This window comes from Verticillium dahliae, genomic scaffold, assembly GCF_000150675.1.
Source record: "Verticillium dahliae VdLs.17 supercont1.26 genomic scaffold, whole genome shotgun sequence".
Taxonomy (NCBI): Eukaryota; Fungi; Ascomycota; class Sordariomycetes; order Glomerellales; family Plectosphaerellaceae; genus Verticillium; species Verticillium dahliae.
Genome location: NW_009276941.1, coordinates 89,140 through 116,616, shown reverse-complemented (window position 1 = coordinate 116,616; position 27,477 = coordinate 89,140). Strand labels below are relative to the sequence as shown.

General features: G+C 58.6%; 10 protein-coding genes across 10 annotated transcripts; 5 read left to right on the top strand and 5 right to left on the bottom strand.

Moving 5' to 3' along the window:
* Positions 1-739: 739 nt before the first annotated feature.
* On the bottom strand, positions 740-2,144 carry VDAG_09456 (uncharacterized protein). The gene is made up of 2 exons (XM_009658417.1): positions 1,816-2,144; positions 740-1,760 (listed from the first exon to the last, which is right to left on the bottom strand). Exons 1-2 carry the CDS (start codon positions 2,076-2,078, stop codon positions 776-778), a joined length of 1,248 nt encoding a protein of 415 aa, XP_009656712.1. The 5' UTR covers positions 2,079-2,144; the 3' UTR covers positions 740-775.
* A 539-nt stretch (positions 2,145-2,683) lies between these two features.
* VDAG_09455 (uncharacterized protein) lies at positions 2,684-3,767 on the top strand (the record flags this gene model as incomplete). Its single annotated transcript, XM_009658416.1, has 4 exons — positions 2,684-2,700; positions 2,756-3,311; positions 3,373-3,622; positions 3,676-3,767. 4 exons carry the CDS (start codon positions 2,684-2,686, stop codon positions 3,765-3,767), a joined length of 915 nt encoding a protein of 304 aa, XP_009656711.1.
* Positions 3,768-4,029: 262 nt separating this feature from the next.
* On the bottom strand, positions 4,030-4,627 carry VDAG_09454 (N-terminal acetyltransferase C complex catalytic subunit MAK3; the record flags this gene model as incomplete). Its single annotated transcript, XM_009658415.1, has 2 exons — positions 4,030-4,407; positions 4,463-4,627. 2 exons carry the CDS (start codon positions 4,625-4,627, stop codon positions 4,030-4,032), a joined length of 543 nt encoding a protein of 180 aa, XP_009656710.1.
* Positions 4,628-5,798: 1,171 nt separating this feature from the next.
* On the top strand, positions 5,799-7,860 carry VDAG_09453 (Phospholipid:diacylglycerol acyltransferase; the record flags this gene model as incomplete). Its single annotated transcript, XM_009658414.1, has 2 exons — positions 5,799-6,161; positions 6,286-7,860. The coding sequence occupies 2 exons, from the start codon at positions 5,799-5,801 to the stop codon at positions 7,858-7,860; spliced, it is 1,938 nt and encodes a 645-aa protein (XP_009656709.1).
* A 603-nt stretch (positions 7,861-8,463) lies between these two features.
* Positions 8,464-10,132, top strand: VDAG_09452 (LDB17 protein; the record flags this gene model as incomplete). The annotated part of the gene is made up of 3 exons (XM_009658413.1): positions 8,464-8,518; positions 8,607-9,139; positions 9,239-10,132. The coding sequence occupies 3 exons, from the start codon at positions 8,464-8,466 to the stop codon at positions 10,130-10,132; spliced, it is 1,482 nt and encodes a 493-aa protein (XP_009656708.1).
* A 3,374-nt stretch (positions 10,133-13,506) lies between these two features.
* Positions 13,507-16,478, top strand: VDAG_09451 (PH domain-containing protein; the record flags this gene model as incomplete). The annotated part of the gene is made up of 3 exons (XM_009658412.1): positions 13,507-14,122; positions 14,214-15,039; positions 15,101-16,478. The coding sequence occupies 3 exons, from the start codon at positions 13,507-13,509 to the stop codon at positions 16,476-16,478; spliced, it is 2,820 nt and encodes a 939-aa protein (XP_009656707.1).
* An 845-nt stretch (positions 16,479-17,323) lies between these two features.
* VDAG_09450 (H/ACA ribonucleoprotein complex subunit 1) lies at positions 17,324-18,214 on the bottom strand (the record flags this gene model as incomplete). Its single annotated transcript, XM_009658411.1, has 4 exons — positions 17,324-17,725; positions 17,830-17,930; positions 18,003-18,053; positions 18,157-18,214. The coding sequence occupies 4 exons, from the start codon at positions 18,212-18,214 to the stop codon at positions 17,324-17,326; spliced, it is 612 nt and encodes a 203-aa protein (XP_009656706.1).
* An 820-nt stretch (positions 18,215-19,034) lies between these two features.
* VDAG_09449 (threonyl-tRNA synthetase) lies at positions 19,035-21,843 on the top strand (the record flags this gene model as incomplete). Its single annotated transcript, XM_009658410.1, has 7 exons — positions 19,035-20,210; positions 20,268-20,538; positions 20,591-20,859; positions 20,922-20,957; positions 21,013-21,250; positions 21,313-21,528; positions 21,650-21,843. 7 exons carry the CDS (start codon positions 19,035-19,037, stop codon positions 21,841-21,843), a joined length of 2,400 nt encoding a protein of 799 aa, XP_009656705.1.
* Positions 21,844-22,658: 815 nt separating this feature from the next.
* Positions 22,659-23,533, bottom strand: VDAG_09448 (CDP-diacylglycerol-serine O-phosphatidyltransferase; the record flags this gene model as incomplete). Its single annotated transcript, XM_009658409.1, has 2 exons — positions 22,659-23,398; positions 23,464-23,533. The coding sequence occupies 2 exons, from the start codon at positions 23,531-23,533 to the stop codon at positions 22,659-22,661; spliced, it is 810 nt and encodes a 269-aa protein (XP_009656704.1).
* A 980-nt stretch (positions 23,534-24,513) lies between these two features.
* Positions 24,514-27,056, bottom strand: VDAG_09447 (uncharacterized protein; the record flags this gene model as incomplete). Its single annotated transcript, XM_009658408.1, has 4 exons — positions 24,514-24,610; positions 24,664-24,790; positions 24,851-26,573; positions 26,688-27,056. The coding sequence occupies 4 exons, from the start codon at positions 27,054-27,056 to the stop codon at positions 24,514-24,516; spliced, it is 2,316 nt and encodes a 771-aa protein (XP_009656703.1).
* Between the last annotated feature and the right edge of the window lie 421 nt (positions 27,057-27,477).

The window sequence follows — 27,477 nt, the reverse complement described above, 5'->3', positions numbered from 1 at the left end:
ATGCCTCCTCGAAGATATCAAATCGATCGCATGCGGTTCGGGGGTCGGGTTGCTGTAAGGGAGGGGAAGGGCGGGGGGGATGAGTCTAGTGTTTGTTGTTGGATTTGGAGAACAACGGCAGTGAGCTGACCAGACTAGGGGTCGAGATTTGGGGCGGGAGACAACAAAAAATGGTGGGGGTCTTTGGGTTAAGATATGTTAGGCAGCGCGAGCTGCAGCACACAAAAAGGGCAACGACGGCGGACAAGCTGCAAAGAAGATCAAACCGAAGCTGGGAGAAGACAGACAACAGATCAGGTGAGAGGTGAAGCGTGAAGCGTGGAGTGTCAAGCGAATAATTCGCCCCAGGGATCTGGACCCAGGCAGGCAGCCCGAGCTTCCAGGGAGGTGAGGTAAGGTAATGTACCTAAGGTAGGTACCTAGGTGGTAGGTACATAAGGTCCTGAGCGACGAACTGAAAGGCACTCGGACCCGACCTGAATATGGAAGTGGGCGCACATGCATGGATGCCAGAAACCTGACGCCTGGGCCTGACAGCCCGGGGCCTGGGCCTGAGCCTGCGAGGTAAACCCTCCCTTGACGCGGCCACGACCGAAGGTACCCAGCCTTGCCAGCCCAGTGGGGACTGTAAAGTACAGTGCTGCTCTGGTCAGTACCTAGATATGTAGGTACCTAGATGCAGCAAAGGGCCGCAATATCAACAAGACGCATCGGAACAGTGAATTCGTTGCAGAGTTTTGTTGCAGATCCTGTATATTCTACCCTCACGAGCATTTCAACTTGTCTCGAATCTCCACAAACACAGCAGTTTATCGTAGAAGCTTGTAGACACGCAGACCAGTGGCAGTGAGCTGACACCAGTCCCTGGCACGAAATCGCTGCCATAGTTCATGCTCTTGTGCTCCTCAAACCGACAAAGCACCTTGATATCCCAATTCTGACCATCCAGAGAGCCTCTGACCTCCAGTACCCTCGCGCCCGCATGCATACACGAAGCCAGGACTGTGGCGTGCCATTCGTCTCCCTCCTGGCGCGCTTGTATCAGCTTCAGCCTCCATACACCGCCTCCCAGGTATTCTTCGGCAATGCGGCTGTACTTGCGAGCTCCGTAGGTCTTGCGAGGCGAGTGGACTGCGAGAATGCGGAATGTGTCGTCGTAGCTTCCCGTGAGCACGATCCTGGACCCATCGTGAAGATGACAAGACGTCGGCAGGATGGCCGTCACACCTGCATCATGCGCATCCAGCTTGAGAGGCGGAAATAGGAGGCCGAATCGGCTCTCTTCGCTTAGTCCCGTGGCGCCCAAGGCGACGTATCGAAGGGCGGAATCATCCCCTCCCGAGTACACCGTGAGGTCATCCTCTGTCCGTCCGTCCTCGTTGGAAGCTGTAGGCGGGGTGAACGCGACGGTCCAGGCCTCAAGTGAGTGGGTAAGGACAGGATACGGGTCATCCTGAATTATTTTCCAGTCATCGTCAAGGCGCACAAGGCAGACGTCATTTGATGATGTCGTGACAGCAAGGACCTTGGGGACTGACGGGTGCCAGGCGAGCGACAGGAAAAGGACACCGTCAGGGGTATCAGGGAATGTGCTCGTCGCGATGTGCTTCAGCGGCGAGGACTCATCAGATGGGTCCAGTCGCATGATGGCGAGCGTGCCCGTGCTGGAGGCCACTGCTAGAATGTCCTGCTTGCCGACGATGGGGCAGAAGTGAAGGTCCAGAATCGCAGATGGTTGTGAGACTACCTGAACATGATGCCTTTGTCCGGTGTCAGCAACAAGTAGGGTGGCAGGAGCTTGAGGTAGAGTCTTACATCGTTGCATCCAGGAGCCTAAACACGACGAGGGTGCCATTGCGATTCTGCGTCTTATTTAACGCGGTCACCTCTCCGTGCTCGAGAGAACTTTCGTCGTCTTCGGAGGCATCGGTCTTTGTTTCCACCTTGTCGTCCTTTTGCAAGTTGTAGGTTCCGACAACGAAGTACCAGGGGTGCGTCTGGGAAAACTCGATACAGCTCGGCGGCAAGTCCAGCACGAGACTTTGGGCTGAGGCGATTGTCTGACCTTCGTCGCTCATTCTGTAGATTGTCCCAGTCGCCTGTGCTGGACTGTATGAAATGGATCATGTGTGAGTTGGTACTGTGGAGGATGAGGTTTATTCATGCTCGCCTCTGAATTGACACTACCATCACCTTGATTCTAAAATGTGCGGGCCGGCCCGCCACCAGTATCAAATCGTCCCAATTCGACAAGCATCTGCGCCATGCCGCAAACCCAACTCGTTCCAGTTGACAGACAACCGCATGGAGGGGTCGTATCAGAAAGCAAACGCCCATCAAAAGGACATGGGTCGATTTGCTGAAAAGCAATACCCCTGCCCACCGTCATGAGTGTCAAGGGGAGGGATCTAGTGGCGGGACCATGGCAAGGACCTGCCAACCTACTACCTGCCTCCTCTGCGAGACTTGCTTTCTCGTCACCCTGAACAAACGTGTTGAACAGCCTTCACCTGCATCGCTATTTTACACAATACTCTTTCTGTGGTTTCAGCGGCACGTATTGAGCACCGCAGCATTTTTCTTTCGTATCGGCACTTGCAAAATAACCCGTCCAACGCGTGACTTGGTGCTCTGATCTTGAACTTGACACTGACCCGAACACCTTGGAATCTCGACAACCTAAATGGCGCCGCAGATTTCGTACGACTCAGAGTCGGATTTTTACGGTATCAAGGCGTCCTCTGCATGATTCCAGAGACGCGAAGCTGACACTGCCAGGTGACGATGACATCGTAGCCGAGCTCCAGGCTCGCGTCGACGACTTCGACGTCCATGAGTGGCAGCAGGCTCACCAGGACCGAGCCCACCTCAGCCCCATGCCGGCCCGGAAGAAGTGGAAGACCGCATCCAAGCTGCACAACCCCTACGCCGGCGTTCCCTACGCCTGGCAGCTGACCGAGACGATTGACGATTTCCTGTCGCGCCTGCCCCCGGCGACGACGGAAGCCTCGGAGGAGGTGCCCTGGATCTTTGTTTGCAACCCGTACATCTCTCGTAAGGCGAGGCCGCATGCGCAGAGCCGGGGCAGTAGGGGCAACGAGGATGAGGCGCCGGAGGAGGAGGGGACGCAGCTGGCCAGGGCTGTGGAAGGAGGCACTGAAAGGCTGCATATCCTCACAAGCTTTCTCGGAGGACTGGAATTGGCGGCAAAAACAAAGACAGTCAAGACGAGGGAAGCCAACAAGGAAAGGAAGGCGGCTGTGGAAGATGTCTTGAAGCTGGCACATGCTTGCCGTGTGCGGTCTGGCAAGGTAGGACATGACGCCTTCATGCATGATCAGCAAGCTGAGCACGGGGCTGACTTGACCCTAGTGGATGCTCTTTTGCGACCCAGAGGTGGTCAACGAAGTTTGGGGTCTGGTTGCTAAGGCTACTGCCAACAACGAGCTGGGGATCGCTGCAAAGGTTGCGCCGAGATCCGACGATACGGGCCGTAAAGAGCGGCTCATCTGCGTCTACACGGCCGACTTTCGGGACATGGCTGATGTCACCAGGGTTCTGCGAGGGCTGCAGGACCTGGGAGTCGTTGAGACGATGAAAAAGGCGATATACTACAAGCCAGGTTTGTGGGCGGATCCCCCAACCTCATGACGAAAGCTAACAGCGAAAATCCAGATGCTTTTACCTACATCGGCATTGCGGGAGGAAACAGCTGGGGCCTCAAGGCGTCAATTTACAACTCAAACGAGGTAGCGGCGCAGATTTGAGAAGCATGATGGCATGGTGGGACGGAAGTCTCGACTTTGCCACCTGAGTCTGGGAGGGCTGCCATCTGTAGGTGGAAATTTGACATTTTACGGCGAGAGAATGGGAGCGCCGATGAAAGATGGAATTTGCTTTTGAACCATGCCGCAGGCCTTCCTAATATGCATCCCAACACCATAAATCCCATGCACGACCCCGCGAAACTCGCTCCAGCAAAAGACTGGTGACCTCAGATGATATGAACAATGCTGAAATGCAGCAAAATCAAGAGTATAATTCGTCCGATTCCTCCATGTGTGCATCCGGATCGATAGATTTGAGCAGCAAAACGAGGCGGTAGGCGCTGTTGCCGTTTAGATAGTAGCGGTGAAGCTTCTTGGAGCGCAGAAAGCCGAGACGCTCGTAGAGGCGCACCGCGGGTATGTTGGTCTCTTCCGTCTCGAGCACAATCTCGTCCGCGCTCCGCGTGGCCATGGCGTCGATGGCCTTCTTGACGAGGGCCGTGGCTATGCCTTTTCCGCGGTGACTTGACGCTACGGCGAGCATGGCGATGTAGCCGCGGCGTGTGGGAGGAGAGTGGGACGAGTGCACCTCGAGCTTGCAGATGATGACTCCGACGAGGGACGCGTCAGAGTCGAGGACCTGCGAGAGTCGTCAGTCCACTGCCCGCCGTCTTGTCAAGGATGGCGCGACGTACCATGAAACACAAGTGGCCCCATTGGCACAGAAAGTAGCGGTAGACATATATGCTGTAGGGCTCGCTCAGGTCTTTGGCGATGAGAGAGCGTATGGCGGGGAGGTATTTGCTCTCGAGGCTGTGGTCATACTGAATGTAGTTGAGCTCATCTGTGAGCCCCGCCATCGTCGTACTGGGCGGAGGAGGGTTTTCTGATGGGCGGGCGAGATGTGTGGGCTTGGCGTCTTTGAGACCAGATCACGCGGTCGTCTACTCAATCACCCAAGTTCTCAATACAGCCAAGACGGTATGTGCACAGAAGGAGGTTGAGGTCGACGGTTGGAATGGCGTTTAGAAAACCGCATTCAGGGTCCAAGGCGGGGGGCTTCTAAATGAGTTGCAGCCGGCTGCCCGAGTTGGAAAGAAGGTCCGGTGCTGGCCCTACGTTGCTGTTCTGGATCGAGTGCAAACGCGGGACTTCGAGGCGACTATGCAGATGTGTTGCGCCAACCAAAAGGAGGGAGATACAGCCCTGCTTGCGTTTTCAATGGGCGATCACTTGCAGTCGATAGTACAACGTCAATGTACTTCGAGGGTTGACGCTGCGCGGCTGACGGAACATGACGGGTGAGGTTGGAGTGCGACACAGCTGCGTGAAAGCCCCTCCACTCCCAGGACTCCCTCCCTGGCAGCGGTCCAGGGGCCCCTACAGAGGGCAGAGTGGGGGTGACTCAGTCCCACCTCGACTTGACAGCACCACAGTGAAGCCCGATGCCGCTGGCGAGATCTGCAAAGCCAAAGCTCCTGGCATGGACACCAAGGCAAATCTCCGTACGGGCGACTTGAGTAGCATCGGCTGCATAGTAGAAGACAAGACAGACACCAACCATGCAGAAGTCGGACGAATATATCCGAACAATGTCTGCTGAGAGCTCGCAGGTGTAGCTCTCGGCCGCCACCATGTTGACGTCACTGTCTTCGCAGCGTGACAGCTCCTTTTCCAAAAGTGACGGTCGAGTCTCCTACGCCACGAGGAGGAACACCACCCAGGTGCAACAGGGGACCTCGAGAAATCCCTTGCAGCATTCTCGCGACAGGGAACCCACTGTCAGGGAGCTCTGTACTCTAGGCAATCGTACCTAAGGTAGGTAGCCAGAAGTACCGGCAGCAGCTAGCGCGCCTCGACTTTTTCCCGTTCCATGTGATACCACGTGCATGGGCCATCCAAGGTATCCCGCCGTCTCCGACAGGTCCCACGTCTTAGCTGCGGCTCGCAAGACTTCTTTCAACACCAAGTCGGCAGCTTCAGCGCTTATTTACACACTCGGCTGTCTTGGCAACGACACCCGGCGCCGCCATGCCGCGACAGCCCCAAACCTCGGAACTCAGGCGGCGCATGCCGCCGAGTCAACCATCCGACAGTGCCCTTAGCAATCCATCCGAAAGTGAGGCACCACCCACACCGCCGGCCGCCGGTCAAGACGACGACCACACGACCGTTGAACACGTCCATATCGTCGAGCATATCGACAAGCCCAAGACGAGGAAACGACGCTCCACCGCCATTTTCCTCCTCGGCAGTCTCTTCGGCCTCGTCGCCGCCGGCTTCTTTGCGAAGAGCAACGACCTCATCGACTTTCCTGAGCTCGGCGAGTTCAGCGTCGACAGCCTTTTCGATGCCCTGCCCGCCGGCCTCGTCACTGATATGCGCGACCTCGTGGTATGTTTGCCTTGTTCCTCACTCTTCAATACACTGCATTCTTCGATACGCGCCTTCTTCGACACACTGCACTCTTCGATACACTGCAAGTCAAAGAGCCTCGTGTTGACGTTACGGCCGACAGAAAGGAGAACGTGATTTCGTCGACAGCTACGATGCCTTTGCCGTCGGCCTACAGGCGCGGTCCGAAGGCCTCTCAGCCCACCATCCCATGATCATGGTGCCCGGCGTCATCTCGACGGGACTCGAGTCCTGGGGCACCGCCAACGTCTCCCGGCCATACTTTCGCAAGCGTCTCTGGGGCAGCTGGAGCATGATGCGCGCTCTCGTCATGGACAAGGACAACTGGAAGAGGCACATCATGCTCGACAAGCAGACGGGCCTCGATCCCCCGAACATCAAGCTACGGGCGGCGCAGGGGTTCGATGCGACCGACTTCTTCATCACGGGATACTGGATCTGGAACAAGATTTTCGAGAACCTTGCCTCAATCGGCTACGACCCGTCCAACTCGTTCACTGCTGCGTACGACTGGCGGCTGGCCTACCCGCACCTCGAGATCCGAGACCAGTACTTCACGCGCCTCAAGAACCACATTGAGACGGCCTTTGAAGCATCCGGCGGCAAGAAAGCCGTCCTTGTGTCGCACAGCATGGGCGGGCAGGTCGTTTTCTACTTCTTCCACTGGGTGGCCTCTGACCTGGGCGGCCGTGGCGGCGACGACTGGGTCGACCGCTACGTCGAGTCCTGGATCAACGTCAGCGGGTGCATGCTGGGTGCCGTCAAGGACCTGACGGCCGTGCTGTCGGGTGAGATGCGGGACACGGCGCAGCTCAACGCCTTTGCCGTCTACGGTCTCGAGAAGTTCCTCAGCAAGGACGAGAGGGCCGAGCTCTTCCGAGCGATGCCTGGCATCTCATCGATGCTTCCGCTCGGCGGCAACGCCGTCTGGGGCAACGGCACATGGGCGCCCGATGACCTGCCGGGGCAGAACCACACGTTTGGTACGGTGCTCAACTTTAGGGAGGGCCTCAACCGGACGACGCCGGAGAAGAACCTGACGGTCGACGACTCGCTGCAGTACCTCTGGAACACGACAGAGACGTGGTACCAGGACCTCGTCAGGGAGAGCTACTCTCACGGCGTGGCGCACACGGAGGCCGAAGTCGAGGCGAACGAGAAGGACCCCCGCAAGTGGATCAACCCGCTCGAAACGAGGCTGCCGCTGGCGCCCAACCTCAAGATCTACTGCTTCTACGGCGTGGGCAAGCCCACGGAGCGCGGCTACTACTACAGGTCGCCGGAGATGCCGTCCATGACGAACCTCAACATCACCATTGACACGGCGCTGATCGAGGGCGAGGTCGACCACGGCGTCGTCATGGGCGAGGGCGACGGAACGGTCAACCTGCTGAGCACGGGGTACATGTGCAATCGCGGCTGGGACCTCAAGCGGTACAACCCGGCGGGCGCCAAGATCACCGTCGTCGAGATGCCGCACGAGCCCGACCGCTTCAGTCCCCGGGGCGGGCCCAAGACGGCGGACCACGTCGACATTCTCGGCCGCCAGAACCTCAACGAGCTCATTCTGCGCGTCGCCGCCGGCAGGGGCCACACCATAACCGATTACGTCGTCAGCGACATTCACAGGTATGCCGACCAGGTCAAGGTGTACGAGGAAGGCGAAGAGCGCGACTAGGCGAGCGTTTGTTGCGAGCCTCGACGGGCTGCGCTGGCGGTGGTGTGCTTCTTGTTTCTGGTTCTGCTTCTGGGCGTTTGGCGGGTAGCAGGCATGTCGGGCCAACGGGGAGGATGACGATGACGGTTGGTGTACTGCATGACGTGCGTTTGCGATGATTCCCATAGATGATAGATACGAGTCAGACGGATGAACTTATTTTGCACCGAGTCGAAATGATCGCGGACTGGTCGCCTGGCGTCTTGGTCGATGCAGCTGGCTGTCGGGAACGGTGATACCTTATCCGGGAGGACGTCGCTGGAAACGCTACCTAGGTACCTAGGTACAGGTACCTCAGGCACCTAGGTAGGTATGTATAGGTAGCCTTCCCTGTAGCTTTGACGTAAGGTTGGTAGCGCAGGCGTTGGATCCACCCCACCCCGCTCCGCTGCCCACTCCAGCCTCTCTCCTTCTCCAAACGCCTGCTGCTGCTACTACTGCTCCAACAAACCAGCCCTCCATGACCACACCTGTTCACTTCACACCCCTCGGCCCGACGACAGTGATGTGAGAGATACACACCATATACCGCTGGCCATTGTTCTTCTTCAGTTGCGGGCAACCATGGCTGACTACGATGTGTACCAATCCCTCGAGACGGAGCAGGAATTCTTCGAAGGTACGTCTCTCTGGTGTTCCCTCTCTGCCTCCTCTTTGCCCTTCTCTGCGCCAGAGTGTTGCGTCCGCCGACTGACTGACGTCGACAGAACTCGACGATGTGGTCGGCACCCAATACCAGTCCCACGACCTGATCGACGAGACGCTGCGCTCCTGGCTCTACCTCGCCTCCATGTTCCGCGACAAGTTTTGCGACGCCGAGGACGACATTGCCGCCTGCGCCCAGAAGCTGCTCGCGAGCCAGCTCTTCGTCGACAACAGGGACTACGTGCGCACCCAGATCATCTTCAGCCTGCTGCAGGAGGACGAGCCCAACAGCCTCTACCTCATCACCTGCTTCCTGCTGCTCGACGGCCGCGCCGACGAGGCCACCTTTACGCGCATGGTCGAGGAGGCCTGCTTCCCGCGCCTGCTCGAGCTCCTCAACGGCCGCAAGGACCGCGATCCCAGGCTGCATCGCCTCTTGCTGGAGCTCATGTACGAGATGTCGCGCATCGAGCGCCTGCGCACCGAGGATCTCTTGCAGATTGACGACGGGTTCATCAACTATCTGTTTCAGATCATCGAGGAGCTGTCCAACGATGTTCACGACCCGTACCACTATCCCATCATTCGCGTCCTCGTATGTGCCCTTTCGACCCGTCTTCATGCCTTTCATGCCTCTTCATGCCTCTGCATGCTGCCTTTCCTCGCATCTTTCGATCCCAGCTGACCCTCACAGCTCGTGCTCAACGAACAGTACATGCTCTCCTCGACCAACATCGGCACCGACCCTCTCGCGCCCTCGGCCCCTCTGACGAACAGAGTCATCAAGTGTCTGAGCCTCCACGGCGACAGCTTCCGGACCTTTGGCGAGAACATCATCCTGCTGCTGAACCGCGAGACGGAAACGAGCCAGCAGCTCCTCATCCTCAAGCTGCTGTACCTCCTCTTCACGACGAAAGCGACGCACGAGTACTTTTACACCAACGACCTCAAGGTCCTCCTCGACGTCATCATCCGCAACCTCATGGACCTCCCGGACGAGAAGGCCTCGCTGCGCCACACGTACCTGCGCGTCCTCTACCCGCTGCTCGCCCACACGCAGCTGAGCCATCCGCCGCACTACAAGCGCGACGAGGTCCACAAGGTCCTGCGCATCCTCGGCGGCTTTGGCAACTCGCACTTTGCCCCCGCCGACGAGACGACTGTGCGCCTCGTCGAGCGCGTGTCCAAGGTCAAGTGGCTCGCCGCGCCGGACGAAGACGCTGCCGCGGCCGCTGCGGCGTCCGGCGAGGCAGAGGTCGCGCGCAAGTTCCTCGGCATCAGCCTGACGCCGTCGCAGACTGCCAGCAGCATCAGCGTTTGTCGACCGTCGCGGCCGTCATGGAGAAGCCGGGCGTGCAGACGCCGAGTCGCAGGGCCCGAGGCCGGCGGCGAGGCGGCGGCGGCGGCGGGGGGCACGGCGGCCGCCAAGAGGATACGGCCCGAGGTGCCGCGGCACAGGCACGGCTTGCCGTTCGCGGGCATCGTCACCGGCAAGAAGACTCCGCCCAAGGCGCCGCCGCCGAGGCGCCATGCCAAGCTGAGGATTGTAGAGACGCCGCCGGATGGAGGGCCTGCTTCGGAGGTGTGACGTGCAGAAGAGGGAAGATGGGACTGCATCGTGAGCGATCGTTTGCTCGGGAGTGACAGGGGCAGGGAAATCAATGCGGGAAAATTGGGAATTTTTTTTTGTCTTTTGATGGCACGGCGCTTGGGTCGTGGAAGTCATTGGCGCATAGCGAGGCGTTGGGGGACCATGTCCGCGTCCCCATGTTTCTACACAGGTGCTGAAAACGGCAGATACCAATGGAGCATGATTGTATTCTCAAGCTGCTGCGTGCCCGGCGTTGTTTGCTGTGCCGGCTTACCCTTGTCGAACGGCAGGGTGTCTTCAGATTGTCAAAAAGGTTTTGCAATGGTGGATGTTTCGCTGCCGAGTCGGCAATGGATCTTTGCGAGCTTTGCTGGGCTTGGCTTGTTTGCTCTGGTTTTTGGCTGGCCTTTGCCTGGGCGAGCCAACTTCGCATAGGATCACGCAGGTACGCTCCGTAACACCATCGTGCTGTGACTTTTGGGTGTATCCTAGCAGATGTCTACTGCAAAGTGTGGAAGACGGATAGAATTTTTTTCCCTGCTTCAAGAAGGAGCCGCATGTTCTTATGAGATGTCTCTAAAACCATGTGCAGATGAACGACTTGTGCCCATTATATTAGTTGATACTGTAACTTGTGTAGGTCCATACTCTGAAGAACTGGCCAAAACCATATCGTGATTCATATGCCGAATGATCTACTTGCATCCTCACGCCATAACAATACATCAATTGACTGTCCAGTACAGACGAAATGTGCCCGTAGACACATTTGTCTCGCAGGTCAATCTTCGGTAAGCGACCGTGTATTTGGTACAGGCGACGAGTGCAGAGCCTCACCGGCACAGGCATGACAGTGCACACAACTAGTAGAGCGCGCTTCAGGGGCTGCACTTCAGTTCTCGCTGCCTCCTTCCATGCTTTCTGGCCACATAAGAGCAAACCGCAGCTATGATAAGCCGACTCTCACGGGATCGATTTAGGCTTCTGACTGGACGTATCATGCGACTGCACTGCATTCTGACCGGCCGGCAAGCGAAAAAAAGTCACGGCATCTCCCGTGGTACTCGTACTACCCTGCAACACGCGTACGTAGTAGCTGGTCCCCTCGTCATCGAACACAACACCCTCCAGACCCGCAAAGACCTGAAGCACCGGGGCACCGATCATCAGGGCACACTGCCAGGATGAGCGATTTCGGTTCCTTGGAAAAAAAAGAAAAGAAAACCCCTTCCCCCAGACTAACGCTCGGGACATTGCGATGGACTCGTGCTACCGTAGCCTCCAGGCGAGCAGAGGAGGCCGCCCGGAAGCTACAGTTGGCTAACAAAGCATGTCGCTCGCGGGATGCGCAGGTGCGTGCATGTGACATGGCCGGCGGGCGGGGTTGCGGCGCCGCGCCACGTACTCGGGCAGTACGTGGTGCGTGGGACGCGTATCGCAATCACAGAGACACACCGGCGGGCGGCCCGACCAGAGGTCAGACCTGTCTGCCTTCAGGGGGGGGGGGGGGGGGATTCGGAGGGGTGGCGAGGCCGTGGGGAAGAAGGGGAGCAGTAGATCTTCTGGAGGGGGAGGGCGCCAAGTGGAACGGGAGATCTGTCTGCCGTGCTGGTTAGTCTGTTCGCCTCCCCTGTAGCTGGCGAGTCGGAGTTTGCCTGTGCGCCGGGTTTTTGTTTCCCTCTACAGTATGTGGTGGGAGGGTAATGTGGTGGCCTTGGTATCGTGCCAAGCTGATTCGGATAGTAATGGTCGGCTTGCCGCAAGGGTCATGTTGATGTGCTCACGACTCCGACGGCAGTTCGGTGTTCCCGGGTGGCAGCGTTGGCGCTGCCAGGTTCACGGATAGCGCTAGCAGGCCGCGAAATCCTGCGGGGCGAGGTTTCCTGCTGGATGATGATGCATGCTGCAACAAGGTACTGTACATGTACGTACGTATGGACCAGAGACGAAGCTGAAGCTCGACGGAAAGCTCGGGTCGCAACGATGCCGGATGGAGGGAGAATCGGCATTGTGGTACAGTAGCAATGGAAGGTCTTGTCACTCATGGCGAGTGGCTCGCACGACCGAGGTGTACGGTACATGGCACGGCGTGGTCGATGGGCTGGCTACGTCATACCCGAAGTTGGCGGGGACCTTTCCAGAGGCGTGGCACCTGGGCAGAGCATGCACATGCAGCAATGGCTGCATTCGATGGATGGTGGGCACGCGTGTTTTTTTTTTCTCTCCCTTTGGTTGAGGGGAGATATCTCTATTGTGAAGCTGCCTGGGCGTTCTGGCATTTGAGATGGTTTGCACCCGTCACTATGAAGGCCGCTACTCCAAGCTCTGCACCGTGATATGCTCTGGCTGTGCTGCGCCCTGGCTGTCCCCCGAGGCCCTACAAAGTCTGGGGCCGGGACCTCCCTAGGTAGGTACCTAGGTAGGTAGGGAAGGTAGGTCAGTACCTAAGCTGCTAAGGGAACGCACCGCTGTGCCCACTTGGGCGTCCCTGGCTCAGGTTGCCCAAGGGATCCCCCCTCAACGATGATGTGCGCAGGGTTCCATTGACCTTGTCATCTCCATCCGTGTGCCTGTTTGTTGCCTGCCTGCCTGTTTTGCCTTTGCCTGCTGTTGCTGTCTTCCCGTTCCCGCTCATCTAAACGGCTTGGCTATTTGCGTACATGTACATGCCTCCGCAGCTTGAGTCTGCCTTCTTTAGTCTGCCTTTTTTAGTCTGCCTTCTTCTTAAACAGACCTAACCTCCTCCACCCCCCTCTTCCACCACCAGAAACCGACAAAGCTGCTGAGTCGACGATAGCCTCAATTCCTGACCCATCAATCCCCGATTCTCTCTTCGGCGTCCCCCTCATTCCACTATTCTTGCGCCGAGCCCCGCCCAGCAGCTAGCGAATCCACACCCAGCTAGCACCAACCTCGACTCGGGCTTCACAGCTACGTTACCCAATTACCCAACCAGACGTCTCCGCATTGGGCTACCATCTGGAACATCGACACCACACTAGCCTCACCTCGCCGCCCATTGCCAGCCTATGACCGCATTAGTCTGATCACCCCCTTCAGCGCCCTCCTGTTCTGCCTTACCTTTACCAGCACAGCTCTGGCCCGTCTCGACTCACTGACCAGCTGCTGGCCTTTGCCTCTCTGAAGGTAGGTAGGTGCCCCCCCCCCTTATTACCTCTGCGGCGGACGGGAACAGCGAGCCAGCAGCCCACCCGCCCCCCTCTAGCCGGCCTTCCGTCGTCATCGTCATTACCTGGCCGTGGGTTGCGTCAGAATTTCCCAACACACCCTGCGACCGACAGCTCTGGTGTCTTGTCTCGTCTCAACCTGACTTTTAAAACTAGTGCAGTCCAGTCCCTACACCCGTCGCCATGGCCTCCCATGCCACCTCCACCACCAGTGCTGGCTACCCGAACCCAAACTCCGATCCTACTCAAAACCTTGCATATCCCCCTCCACCTTCCCACACGGCGCGCACTCCTGCTGCCCTGCATTCCGACGCCTTTGACGCACCAGCCAACGGCAACGGCCACGACCACGATCCATACTCTGCTCATCTCCGTCAAAACACCCTCGCCAACGCTCACACATCGCATCCCATATACCCACAGCAAGCCGCCAGCTCCTTGGCTGTGCCATCGTCAAATCACGGCCGCTTCACCGAGGAATGGGACGCCAGCCAGCGCGGCAGCAGCATCATTGACGGCCACACTGCCAACAACATGCAGCGCTCCAACTCGTACGCGTCCAACAGCGGCGAGGACCACCTCAGCCTTCCCAGCCGCGGGAACACTCTGAAGAAGAAGGGCTCGCTGCGCAGAAATGCCAGTCTGAAGCGCAGCGGCAGCCGGCGTAGTATGAATGCCGGCAGCGTGCGCAGTCTGGCCCTGCAGTCGACCTCGGATCCAGACGAGGCGCACAGCGCTTTCCACTGTCCCGTCCCTACCACCGGCAACCCGACCGAGGTCCTGGCCAACAGGTTCCAGTGTGAGTGAAAAGCCAAAACATGCGCCGTGGCAGACCCCGCAGCCCGGCTCGCGCACCCTCCGGCGTTGCATTTTTACTGACAGTGGCACAGCATGGCGCAAGGTGCTCAAGGACCTGATTGCCTATTATCGCGAGATCCAAAGCCACTATGAGACCAAGGCCAAGTCCCTTGTCAAGCTCGCCAATGTCGCCAACAACATCTCTACCCCTGCCGGCTTCCTAGCCTCAGGCGGTCTCGTGGATGCCATGGAGATCCTGCGCGTCTACCACAAGGACTCCATTGTCGAGGCGAACAAGGCCAGAGAGATCGAGGAGGACGTCATCCTGGCCCTGACAGGACTCCGCAGTGACTTGCACCAGAAGATCAAGGAGATCAAGAGCTTGTCGGGCGACTTCAAGAACTCGGTCGAGAAGGAGATGGACGCCACGCGCAAACTGGTCAAGTCTCTGCAAGAGGCCATTGGCCAGAGCGACGCGGACCCTGCCTCCACGACCGGCAAGCAGGACCCCTACCTCCTGCGTCTCGCTGTCGACCGGCAGGTGGAGCGCCAGATCGATGAGGAGAACTACCTGCACCAGGCGTACCTCAACCTGGAGGCGTCCGGCCGGGAGCTTGAGTCCATCGTCGTCGGCGAGATCCAAAAGGCGTACAACGCCTATGCCGGCATTCTCAAGCGCGAGTCTGACGCCGCGTACAACGCCATCGACGAGCTCCGCATCGGCCCCATTGCCATGCCCAAGGACACCGAGTGGACTCACTTTGTCCAGAAGGACGACCACTTTGTCGACCCTGAGATTCCGGTGCGGTCTGCCGACCAGATCCACTACCCCGGTCAAGATCACCTCACCTGCCAGGAGATCCGCGCAGGCCTTTTGGAGCGCAAGAGCAAGTACTTGAAGAGCTATACAGCTGGCTGGTGAGTGCCCATTCCCGCGTGTCTTTCTGCCGGCTCCACCCACTCACTAACTTTTCACCAGGTATGTACTGTCTCCGACTCATCTCCACGAGTTCAAATCAGCGGATAAGGCGCAAGCGCCCGTCATGTCATTGTACCTCCCAGAGCAGAAACTAGGTTCCCACTCCAGCGAAGGAGGCTCGTCCAACAAGTTCATCCTCAAGGGTCGCCAGGCCGGCTCGATGCACCGCGGCCACACGTGGGTCTTCCGCGCCGAGACCCACGACACCATGATGGCATGGTACGAGGATGTCAAGGCGCTCACCGAAAAGACGCCGCAAGAGCGAAGCGACTTTGTTCGCCACACCCGCAGCCTCAGCCAGTCCTCGCGACGATCGGTCAGCAGCGACGGCGTCGTCGACGAGGAAGATGACGAGCCGTTCTCGGCCGACACAGTAGTCGCGGCGGAAACGGGCTCGAAGTCAGACATCCGCCGTCCTCAACCAGGTGGGCGGTTTCCATCCGATATACAAGTCAATGCGCAGCGAGGCTTACAGGCTCCTCTCTCGCCGTCTAGTATGAGTTCAGGATTTGAGAACCAGGGTCCAGGTCAAGACCAGATGGCGGCGGCCGGCGTGCTGCCTGTGGGTGTCGGCGCTCTCGGCGACAAGAACGACTCGCGGGAGTCTCACCAGGGGTACGGAAACACCGACCGTGCTCTCATGGACGATGCGCCCTCGCATGCCACGATGGTCAGCCAACAGGCCCGCGAGGATGGTATCAACCCGTACACCAACGAACCGGCCCGAGACTCGCAGATGGTACCCAACTATGACAACAACCAGTACTTCAACCAGTCCCAGACGCAAAACTATGTTGTCCCCGTCGCTGGCGTTCAGCGGTCGTCGAGCCAGCGCTCCCAGCGGTCTCAGCGCTCCCAGACTCAGTCAAGCCAGACAAACCAAAACCCCGGCGTCATCGCACCCCTCGTCGTAGGCGGCGACTTGCAACGCCACACTTCAGAATCTCAAGACCGTTCGCTGGAGACCCCCGGCGGCAACGGCCAGTACGGCCAGTGGATGAACGGACACAGCGACAGCCAGCGCATTGATGGCGTCCAGCCTGTGCCCTCGCAGGTTGCTCACCAGCCTGCGTACCAGGCGGCCAACGTCCATGACACTCGCGACGTGAGCGTCAAGCCCGTCTTTGTGGCTGCCGGCCACCGAAACGACTGGAACGGACAGTTCCAGCAGCAACCCGAGAACCATGCCACCGACGGGTCTTTGGCGAGCCCGACGCAGGCCAACGCCAACTACACCCTCGCTCAGCCCCAGCCCGTGCGACCCACGTCGACCAACATGCGGACCGACAGCGTGCCGACCATTTCCAACCTTCACGTCCCGGGCGAATATCCCAAGGCGACGCCTACCACCGAGTCGTTGGACAAGCGCCTCGCCTAGTTTTGTTGTCCGTTTTCGAGTCGGCGCGCGCACAGCTAGAAACATGTGCATGGTTTTCTTTGCGTTGATGGGGATTTATGCTGGCACACACGTTTCTGTTTTTTCTCCTCGGCTGTCTTTTCCTCTCGGTGGGTGCAAATAAAGTATGGGGCGACTGGGACGGACACGGCGGAAACGGAAACGGACCAGGGGCTTGAGATGGGGAGGGAGGTTATGACCATGGTGCTCAGGATCGCAGGGCAAGGGCAACTAGTCCGTTGGTTCTGGTCACGAGATGCGCGGATGTTACTGCGGTGCCTGCGCTGGCGGATGGTGTTTTTGGTTTTTTGCAGCTTCATTCTCTTGTTTAGTCTTTAGTCTTTCGTTCATGCTATGCTCAACATGTTTGCTCTATGGCGAAGTGCCGGTTGTGAAACAACGTCATTTAAATCTGGGTGCTGAAGCTGTGCCGTTTGCGTCCATGAGCCACCAGGCTCTTACATCGCCCGCCTAACCCTACGGCTGTCATTGGCCTAGTACCTGTGGGAAGGCCAGAGTCACACACGGAGGAGAGGCGTGCATCAGGGCAGACGAGCGTATCGGCAAGGCAAGGTGAAATCGAGTTCGATAGTCATGGTGCATACACAGCGCCCCCTTTCGGACCCGGCCCCCTTTGATATCTGACATTGGAAAGAACAAGCAAAACAACCCGAAAACGCCAATAGTTTTCCTACTCCAGAACACACGCACACGGGGGGGAGAGAAGCGACCTCGCTCCCTCTTCCTCGTCATGCCCTCTCCTACGCGGGCGCGGGCGGGGGGGCTTCACGCCACTGCAGCCGCCGCCGCCCGTCAGTCGTCAAAGCCTAGTATCCTCCCCTGCTGAAGCCGCCGCGTCCCCTGCCGCCGCCCCTCGGCGCACCACCGCGACCGCCAAAGCCGCCGCCGCCGCCGCGACCGCCAAAGCCGCTGCCGCCACGACCGCCGCCGAAGCCGCCGCGTCCACCCCTCGGTGCGCCGCCGCGTCCGCCGAAGCCGCCACCGCCGCCGCGTCCGCCGAAGCCGCCGCGGCCGGCGCGCTTGGGCTTCTGGCCCGGGGGCGCCTTGGGTTTCGGGAGGAAGCGCTCCATGGGGAGCAGCTTCTCGGAGGCGATGTAGAACTTGTCGCCCTCCTTGAAGGAGGTGGCCTGGATGCCCTCGGAGGGCTTGATGGTGAAGTAGACTTGGTTGATGGGGCCGAGGACTTCGTCGATCTTGCCGATGGAGGTCTGCGGGCCGTTAGTCGGTGCGTTCTTGCATGTGCCTTAGGAGACGAGCCAGGCGCTGGCACGGAGGAGACGCGGCAGGCGCTGGCACGCAGGAGGATGCTCACCTTGTTCTCGAGGAACATCTGGGCGTTGAACTGGGGCACCTTAGGGTTGATGCTCTCGCAGACCATCTCACCCTCACAGGCGTGCAGGAACTTGCCCATCTCTGCGGCACCATGGTGTTAGTTCCTGGTTGCTCGCGAGCAAGGCCCGGGGGAGGGAAAGATTCATGGCGCACCTAGGACTTGCGCCGGGGGACCCATGTCGCGTTGCTGGAAACCTCCACGGCCTGCGAAGCTCTCACGTTAGTCGGCCTGTTCTTGTCTGCATTGTCTGGCATGTCCCATGTGTTGGTGCTGACGCTGGAGAGGGGTTCTGCAGTCAATTCGTACCTCCACCTCGACCGCCGAATCCACCGCGCGGCGCACCGCGACCGCCTCGGAATGACATTGTGTCTGTTTTTTTGTTGGCTTTCTTCGACTTTCGTGTCTCTTTCGTGCCGGTGTGGGTTGGCAGCGTCGGGTGGTTCGTTGCAAGCTGCTCGCCGTGTCGTTGCGTGCCTGCTCGCCTGCTTGCTTGCTTGCTTGCTTTCGGAGCTAGCTATCGAGGCTTTGACAGAAAATTTCCAATGCCCAAAAGTTCAATTGTGGTGCCGAAAAGCAGTCTCTGATTGGACGGGGGGCCGGTCGGGGAAAAGCTATTCGCCGAGGGAGCCCCAGGACTGGGAAGGTGGGGTCCATCTGAGATACCTGGCTGCCGGCACCTGGCTTGAGCAACGGAAGTGGACCCCCCGGCTGGCAGTAATGAGTGACAAAAAGCCACACCTCTAGAGATGAGCTCACATGAACCGTTCTGCTGTATTTCATATCACTTTTGAATCGATGAAAATATATATTACCTTTGGAGTGCTGTAAAATACTTTGTATGTGAAGTCTCAGAGCATTCAATGTTGGAAAGTCCAAAGGTAGAAGAGGATACCTGTGTTTGGCGATTTGGAGTGCGCTTAATCTGTCCCCTGTGGCAGAGGACGAGAGAGGAAACACCCACTACGGTCAACTACAGCACCTGCCCGTGCACCGTATTTGGCGGAAACGACCCCTCCTTCACTTGTCTTTGGCGGGGTGACTCGAAATCGTCCTCCGTGGTGTGTTGAATCAGCCCAAAATATTTCCAGCACTCATCCTCCCCCCCCCCCTCCCCTTCTGCAACAACCTTCAACGCCCACCCTTGTCACCCACCGCTCCGAATTCGACCCCAATCGCACGCCGTCATGGAGGAAGCGAAGAAGGCCGTCGAGTCCATCACCGAGGGCGTCAAGAAGGTCGCTGTCGGTGCCGGTGCCGGTGCCGCCCCGAACAACAAGGACAACAAGCCCAAGAAGGAGAAGAAGGCCAAGGGCGGTGACGATGCCGCCTCGGCTGGACCCCTCGAGCTCAAGCCCGCCCCCGACTTCCTGCAGTCCCGTATCGAGCTGTTCGACCGCCTGAAAAAGCGACAAGATGAGGAGATCGCCGCCAAGGAGCGCAAGCCCATCGAGATCACCATGCCCGACGGCACCATCAAGGCCGGCACCAGCTGGGAGACCACGCCCGGCGAGATTGCCAAGGGCATCTCCAACAGCCTGTACAAGCGCACCGTCGTCGCCAGGCTGAACAAGGACCCCAACCAGCTGTGGGACCTCGACAGGCCGCTCGAGGCCAGCTGCAAGCTCGAGCTCCTCAACTTTGACGACGAGCAGGGCAAGCAGGTCTTCTGGCACAGCTCGGCGCATATTCTCGGCGAGGCCTGCGAGAGGCGGTTCGGTTGCTCCCTCTGCATCGGCCCCCCCGTCGACAATGGCTTCTACTACGAGATGGCGCTCCCCGGTGGGGCGTCCGTCCAGGCGAGCGACTGGAAGCCCCTCGAGTCCATCGTCGGCTCCATCGTCAAGGAGAAGCAGAAGTTTGAGAGGCTGGAGATGACCAAGGATGAGCTGCTCGAGATGTTCAGCTACAACAAGTACAAGCAGCACATCATCAAGGACAAGATTGCCGACGGCACCAAGACGACCGTCTACCGCAACGGGCCCCTGATCGATCTGTGCCGTGGGCCCCACGTCCCCAGCACCGAGCGCATCGAGGCTTTCAGCATCATGAAGAACAGCGCCTCCTACTTCCTCGGTTCCCAGGAGAACGACTCTCTCCAGCGTGTGTACGGTGTCAGTTTCCCCAGCAAGAAGGAGCTTGCTGCCCACAAGAAGTGGCTCGAGGAGGCTGCGGCGAGAGACCACCGCAAGCTCGGAGAGCAGCAGCAGCTCTTCTTCTTCCACGAGCTCTCGCCCGGCAGCGCCATGTGGCTGCCTCATGGTGCTCGCATCTACAACACCCTCATGGCCTACATCAAGGAGCAATACTTCAAGCGCGACTACCACGAGGTCATCACCCCCAACATGTACAACTCTGATCTCGTAAGGCTTCCATTGGTCGATTGCATTCGGCCATCAAAACACTAACGCGAGCCATAGTGGAAAGTCAGCGGCCACTGGGCGCATTACAAGGACGACATGTTCGTCATGGATGTCGACAAGGAGCAGTTTGCGCTGAAGCCCATGAACTGCCCCGGTCACTGCCTCATGTTCGGCCACGCCCCCAAGGCGTACCACCAGCTGCCCTGGCGGGTCGCCGACTTTGGCGTCCTTCACCGAAACGAGGCCAGCGGCGCCCTGTCTGGTCTCACGCGCGTGCGCCGTTTCCAGCAGGACGACGCCCACATCTTCTGCAGAGAAGACCAGATTGGTGAGCCCCTCAGAGACGGTGCATCCTGGCTCGATTACTGACGTGGGTGTAGGCCAGGAGATCACCAACCTGTTTGACTTCCTGCGGTCCATGTACTCTCTTCTCGGCTTCACCTACAAGCTCCGTCTCTCGACGCGCCCCGACAAGTTCATGGGTGAGCGCGCCACCTGGGACAGGGCAGAGGACATGCTGAAGGTTGCCCTTGACGAGTTTGCCGCCACCGAGGGTGGCGTCGCCTGGGAGCTCAACGAGGGTGACGGCGCTTTCTACGGACCCAAGATCGATATCAAGATCCTGGACTGCCTAAACCGCGAGTGGCAGGTATGTCGACGCCCATGTGCACATGGAGAAGGAAGACACGCGTGAAGCTGACTCGGTCACAGTGCGCCACCATCCAGCTGGATTTCCAGCTGCCCATTGTGAGTTTCTCTCCCCGTGGACGACTGTGCGTGGCGCCGGCGCTGACCATGTCAGAACTTTGGCCTCGAGTACGTCACGGCCGATTCCGCCGCCAAGACCAAGGAGGATGCCGCGGCAAAGGGCCCCGAAGTCAAGACCAAGGAGCCTGAGGCTGTTGTCGAGTCTGCCGCCGCCGCCGACGGCAAGGAGCCCGCGAAGAAGCAGCTGCGCATGTCCAAGCCCCTGACGCCTGGAAGCGCGCGCCCCGTCATCATCCACCGCGCCATGGCCGGCAGCATTGAGCGCTTCACGGGTGAGTGGCCCCGGGAACTGCAGGCAGCACGACGCTGCAGCCGTGGACTGACAAATCTCCAGGTATCCTGATTGAGCACTTTGGCGGCAAGTGGCCCATGTGGCTCAGCCCTCGCCAGATCCAGATCATCCCCGTCGGCCGCGGCTTCTTCGAGTACGCCGAGGAGGTGCAGAAGATCTTCAAGGACGCCGGCTTCTGGGTCGACGTCGACCTGTCCGGCGAGACGCTGCAGAAGAAGGTCCGCCGCGCGCAGCTGGCCCAGTACAACTTTGTCTTCAGTACGTCTCCACCCCTTTGCCGCGCCTTGCGCCCCGCGAGAGCGGCCTTCGCGCGCGCAAAGACCGCCCCCATGCCCGTGACGTGACGTGAAGTGTGGAAATAGCAGCTGACCTCTGCCAGTCGTCGGTGACGAGGAGATGAAGGGCCGCCAGGTCAACGTGCGCTACCGAGACGACACGTCGAGCCAGGACCGCGGCAAGCCCGTCGACGTTGACGAGGCCATTGCCAAGCTCAAGGAGCTGCGCGACTCGCGCCTCGTCTACAACCCCTGGCCGTCGGCAAAGCCCGCCGCCCCGGAGGCGAAGAAGGTCTGAGGCCCGAGCCTGAGGCGAAGCCTGAGGCCTGAGTGGCGCAAAGGCAGACTCTTGTATCTAGATGGCGGAGAGGCGGGGCGTGGTGGGAACGGGGAGGTTGCGCCATCTTGCATTCGCCGTGGCTGGTGGGCGATAGATGAAAGAAAAGCAATCAAGATGATGAATTGACGTGAAGATTGTTTTCGTTTGGTGGTTGTCATGTCTATTTGTGTGGCGTGCTGTGGTCTTGGTTCGTCACGGTTGCTGTGACATGCTTGGTCGATGTTCTCCTGTTCTCCTGAATGCAAGCAACAAATCACTCGTTCAAGGCGTCCGAATCCGCCAGTCCTCTGAAACATGCCTTCGCTGCCGCTCACGCCAACGTCCAGTCAGGGTATCATGCATTTTGTATTATCTGCCGCACAGCCAGCCGGCCGGGAAAAAACTACAGCACACCTCCTTCCACGCAACCATGTCAAAGACGTCCGCCTGACAACAAGCCATGACGTCAGGGAGGCGACCAGAAGGGCCGCCATCCCCTGCCACTGATCCGCGAGCTTACAGCCTCCGTTTGTGTGCCCGCCGTGTACCGTGTGCTGTGTACGTGTCATGTGCCAGCTTCCTCGCCGCCTCGCGTTCCGATCCCACTGTTTTTGCTTTGCCATGTTATAAGAGAGAGAAATAACGCATTTTGTTTCTGCCCAGTCCGCCACGCCACGCCAAAGGAAAGGGGAGAAAAGTCATGAGGGTGAAATAGACAACGAGTGCCAAATGCCCAACCCCAGGGTCGGGTTCGGAGTGGAGAGTTGAATCCCCATGTTGACGGGTCCCGCCGCTCAAGGCTTCGGTATGCGGATGCGGCGGCTCGTCATGAGGCAGCCGTGGACGACAAAGAGGAGGGCGACGGGGTGGAACTCGAGCAAGGAGCCGGCGAAGAGGGTGCCGAGGGGCAGCTTGTCGAGGACGGCACCGGTGTAGATCCAGTAGGCCATGACGCTGTCGGTGGCGAGGGACGTGGGGATCGGGGTGCCCTCAAAGTACTGGCTCTTGCCGCTGGCGTCCTTGGGCAGCACGGCGACGGTGACGTTGAAGCGGGCGAGGCGCGTGAGGCCGCAGAGGACGAAAAAGGTCAGGAGCAGGCGGTCGAGCGGCGTGCGCAGGCCGAGGGCGTAAGCGGGCGGACGCCGGGGGCGACGCCGAACGAGATGAGGTCGGCGAGCGAGTCGAGCTCCTGGCCCATGAGGGACGACTTTTTGCGCCAGCGCGCCACCTTGCCGTCCATAAAGTCGAAGAAGAGGCCGAACGGCAGGAAGAAGAGGGCGAGGTACATGGTCGAGAGGTCGGCCGGGTCGCCTAGGCAGTAGCTGAGGGAGGTGAAGATGGAGAGTGTTCCGCAGGCGCCTGTGACACGTCAGTGAGCATGGTTTCCTGGGAAAAGATAGATCGCCAGCACTGTTGGCCAACAGCCGAGGAAGCGTACCGTTGCACAGAGTAATGAGGTCAGCCAGGTGCATCGCTCGGATGAGAGAAAAATGGCCCGTCTCGGACGAAAGAAGAAGCTTCTGCTTGTCCTGCGCTGCATCGCCAGTTAGCACACAGACGTCGTCGCGCGGGCGAGAGGTGGACATGGGAGCGACGTACCAGGCGTGCTCACGTCACCGCCCTCCTTCAGGCTGCCGTTGGTCACGGCGCTGCTTGTTCGTTTCGACATGGTTGTTTTTTTTTTTGGGGGGGGGGGGGGGGGGGTTGTTGAATGCGGTGAGTGTGTGAGTGTGTGTGCAGATTGAGGGTTAACACAAGTCGGTAGATGGTCGAGGTGCTTTGTCGTTGAGGTGTGCGCTGGTGTTGGCGGAAGAGAAGGCTTGCTTTGACGTCGACGGAGGAAGGCCAAGTTTTTGTGGTCGCAAGAGGGAACTGAATGCAGGATGCGAAAGGTCGATGAAGTGGCAGGTCGTCACAATCGCTTCGCTTCGGCAGGCACTATGCCGTCATCGGTCCGGCAACTTCAGCCCCAAACTCGACTAGCGTCATTCACCCGCAAACCGTCCGCCAGCCTCAGCCACAGACACCGACGAACACGAGCACGTACACACTGCTCACCAAGTCTTGACCTGCATGACAGTGACAGTGACAGGGTACAGGTATGGTAAGGTAGTCTATCTTCATGCACATTCTCTACAGTTGTGCTGCTATTGTGGGTGGACTTGTATGGACAGTATGGGACGAGCTCAGCCGGCTCGTACCCCCATGGTAAACAAGAGGAAGAGGAAGAAGAAGACATGGAAAAAAAAAACAGAATGAGACACCTGTCGAAGCCATCATATCCAGGTGCCTGTTCCCCCTAAACGCCGCATGTGCTGTTCTATACTGTGATGCTTGTTGCTTGCTTGCTTACTGCCACGGGAATCCGGGCTCGTACCATTTCATTCCAATCCGTGACCATACCAAACCAGCCAGTGATCCAGGCCTGTACCGCATTCAACAGACAAGATGATATTAAGTGGGAGCCGTGTCCCGTCGATTGGCACATATCCCAACTGGTTGGTGTCCAGGGCTTATAGTCATGACCGACCATGTCGTGAGAAACATGTGTCCCTACAAAACAAAAAAAAAGGAGGTGTGTGGGCTCGAGTCGAGCGCAGCATGTGCTGCTTTGCTTGCCCTCAGGCCATGTATCGTCATGTGCTTTGCTCACCGGACAATGATCAATCCGAGAGAGTCGAGCTGGGAGCTGCTCGACCCAGAGACGCCGCAGACTGTGTAACCAGTAGGGCAGAGCAAGTTTGTCCTGTGCAATTCCGTTAGACGTGTTTGTTTGTGAATCTGCAGTGGCACACTTACATATGGCCGCCCTGAGGGTTGCCGTACACGAGGGACATCTCGCCCAGGCTTGTGATGATCGCAAGGCCTTGGATCGACTCGCCAGCCCTGATGTGGAATCCAGTGATGTATTCGCCCCGTCGAATGTCTGCATGCTTGTGAGCTTTGAATCATGCAACCGTAGCTTCTCGCCTCGAACAATACTGACCAAAACTGAAAGTGTCGCCACCCTCCTTGCCTGCTCTCGTTCCCAGAAGCTGTGTCGAGGCGTCTTCGTAGATGAACTCGATCCCGTGCACTGTTGTGGGGTCGTGGTACACAACGACACGGAGGAGCAGCCTACCCTCGCGTTGGATCACAACCTCCTGCGCTTCGCTGCCCTCCCTCGCTGGAGACCCTACGGGCAGGCTTCGGTAGGCGGTCCGGCTCAATGGACCAGGTGCCAGCGGGCCAGTCAGCTTGAGGGACGACTCCTTTGAGCAGAGCCTCTTCAGATCGTCAATCATCAGACTGCCTCCGCCGCCCGAAAGAGCTCGTAGGCGGACATGGCCTTTGCGGATGGCTTCAGGGAGACGCTCCCTGATCTGCAGCTCGCTAATGACCTGCTGCTTCGGGAGACCCTCCCTCGTGCCATAATCGATCCAGTGGTGGCAAACGGTCTCCCCCTCGCCCAGAATCTCGATCGCCACGACGCCCGTCTTGGCCGTCAGCACAATTTGGTTCCCTTCGATGGGAAAGGCGTTCATGCTCTCGTCGACGTGGCAAGGTCGATCGTTCGGCAGCCTGAAACAGGGATGCCAGCGGAACCGGAGACAATCGAGAAAGTGCCATGAACACTCGTCTTTGCTCAGAACGAGCCCGCCCTTGGACTTGGTCCTGGTGGAGAAAGATTCGCGGGCGACAAAACTGCGTCCGAATGTCAAGAAATCGTTGCTCATGATGCCCGACTCCCGTTCGGTACATCCAAACATGCGGCCGATTTCCTTCAGGTGCCCTCCAAGACCAGCATTGGCAGCTTCCCAGGAGCTACCAGCCTCGCTCGAAACAGCATCCGCATCTAGTCGTGTACAGTCGAGGAAGGAGTCGTCGACTTCATCCAGGCTGCTTGGGTAACTCTGCAGAAACTGTGAGCCAAAGACGGCTAGATTGAGGTCTCCAACAGAACCGCCGTGTGCGACGTGGCCTGTCACTGCACCAGCCGCCTTGTCCCAGTGCGCGTCAAGCAGCAAGACTGAGACATATTGCTTCTGGCCCGGCAGAGGCTTGAAGTAGTCATTGACAGCTTCGGCAGCCACATGGAACAGTCCATTTTCGTTAGCGCCTTCGGTTGTCTGCTGCGCAGATTGCAATTCGCGGAGTTCAGCGACCGTCTTCTCGGACCGAATGATGTGAACTCTGGCTTCACGGCGCATCTTGCCCTGCATGCGATCCTGTTGGTGCGACGTGCTGCCGGTCCACTCTTCTTCGAAACCAAAGCTTCGAGGGCCCATCTTCTGGCGCACCATTTGTTCCCCTGTGAAAGCGTGCCAGAGATACGCTGCCATGCGGTACTTTCGTACAGCAGCATCGAGGCCATTCCCTTCCACTGCGATGCGCGCAGGCACAGAGTCGAACGTCTCGGGCGAGTCTTTCGCCAAGAGAACGGCGAGTTGCAAGGGCGCATTGTATGGTGGCGTCATGTTGATGGTAAGATAGGTCGAGTGCAGCCTGTTGCTGTTCGAGCTGTTCGAAAGCTTGGGGCTAGAAAAGTCGAATCGGAGTCTGTTGGGGCCTGGCTGGAGGTAGATGACGGCTTTCCAGTGGGAGTCGCAGACCTTCCATTCCGTCGGAGGGAACTGGTCGTCTTCGCGGGTCACAGTGACGACGCCTTCAATGGTGTGTTGCGACGGATCTCCGATCGTGCCGTACACGCAGAAGAACTTTTGGTAGACCTGCACATCGATTGTCAGCACGAAGAACACTTACACGCATATGGACATGGTGTCATGATGCGCTCCGTTGGCTGGTGCGTTGACGTTTCTGAGCAGCCAGCTGAGAAAACATACATGAGCATTATTAGGAGCATTGACAATTCGAGGTGCGTAGTGCGACACAGGTAGATTCGATTTGCCATTGAGAACGGGAGAGCCCAAGCCGCTCATGCCGGAGACACTATAACGGCTCGAGGCTGGCAATGGCTGTGGAGAAGGGCGGGCATTTGGGTTGATGTTCTTGAGCTGCTGGTCCAGGGCAGGATCGGAGCCGTGAGTGGAAGGAGGCGTGATGGAGCCAGTGGTTGGCACCGTGTTTCGACTGGCATCGCTAGAGGAGTCGGTGTTGTATTGATCACCGGATCTGTCGGCGGAGGGTTCGGTCGTCCTGATGCTGGCCTTTGACCGGCGGCGCAAGCTCTTGAGGAACCCTGAGGTCGCCATTTCTGGGGCTGGAGAGAAGGAATACGAAGACGAATTGTTATGAGCAAGGAGCCGAGTCGCTCCCAGCTAGTCGTGTCTTGCTGTCTCGCAGAAAGACAATTCGGTCAAGTCGAGCTGTGCCTTTGAGTCTGAGGTTGCACAAAAAATACGAGAGCCTAAGCTAGTTGTTTGGAGGTCGGCCCAGCAGTAGCGGCGGCGGGGGGGGGAAGAGGGCGGGCGCCAGGTCCGGCAGGGAAGGCTTGTCAAGACGATGGGGAGCACGGGCTTCAGGTTGAAGCGCAGCGCTCGGAACGAGTAGTGATGGAGCTAGTGGAGCGTACGAAGGTGGTCTGACCTTGCGCAGCGACTGTCTCAAGAGTCGAGGAGAGGTAGAGTGTTTCGCGTCGAGCGAAGTAAAGAAGGGCGCCGTGGTCTGAGGCTC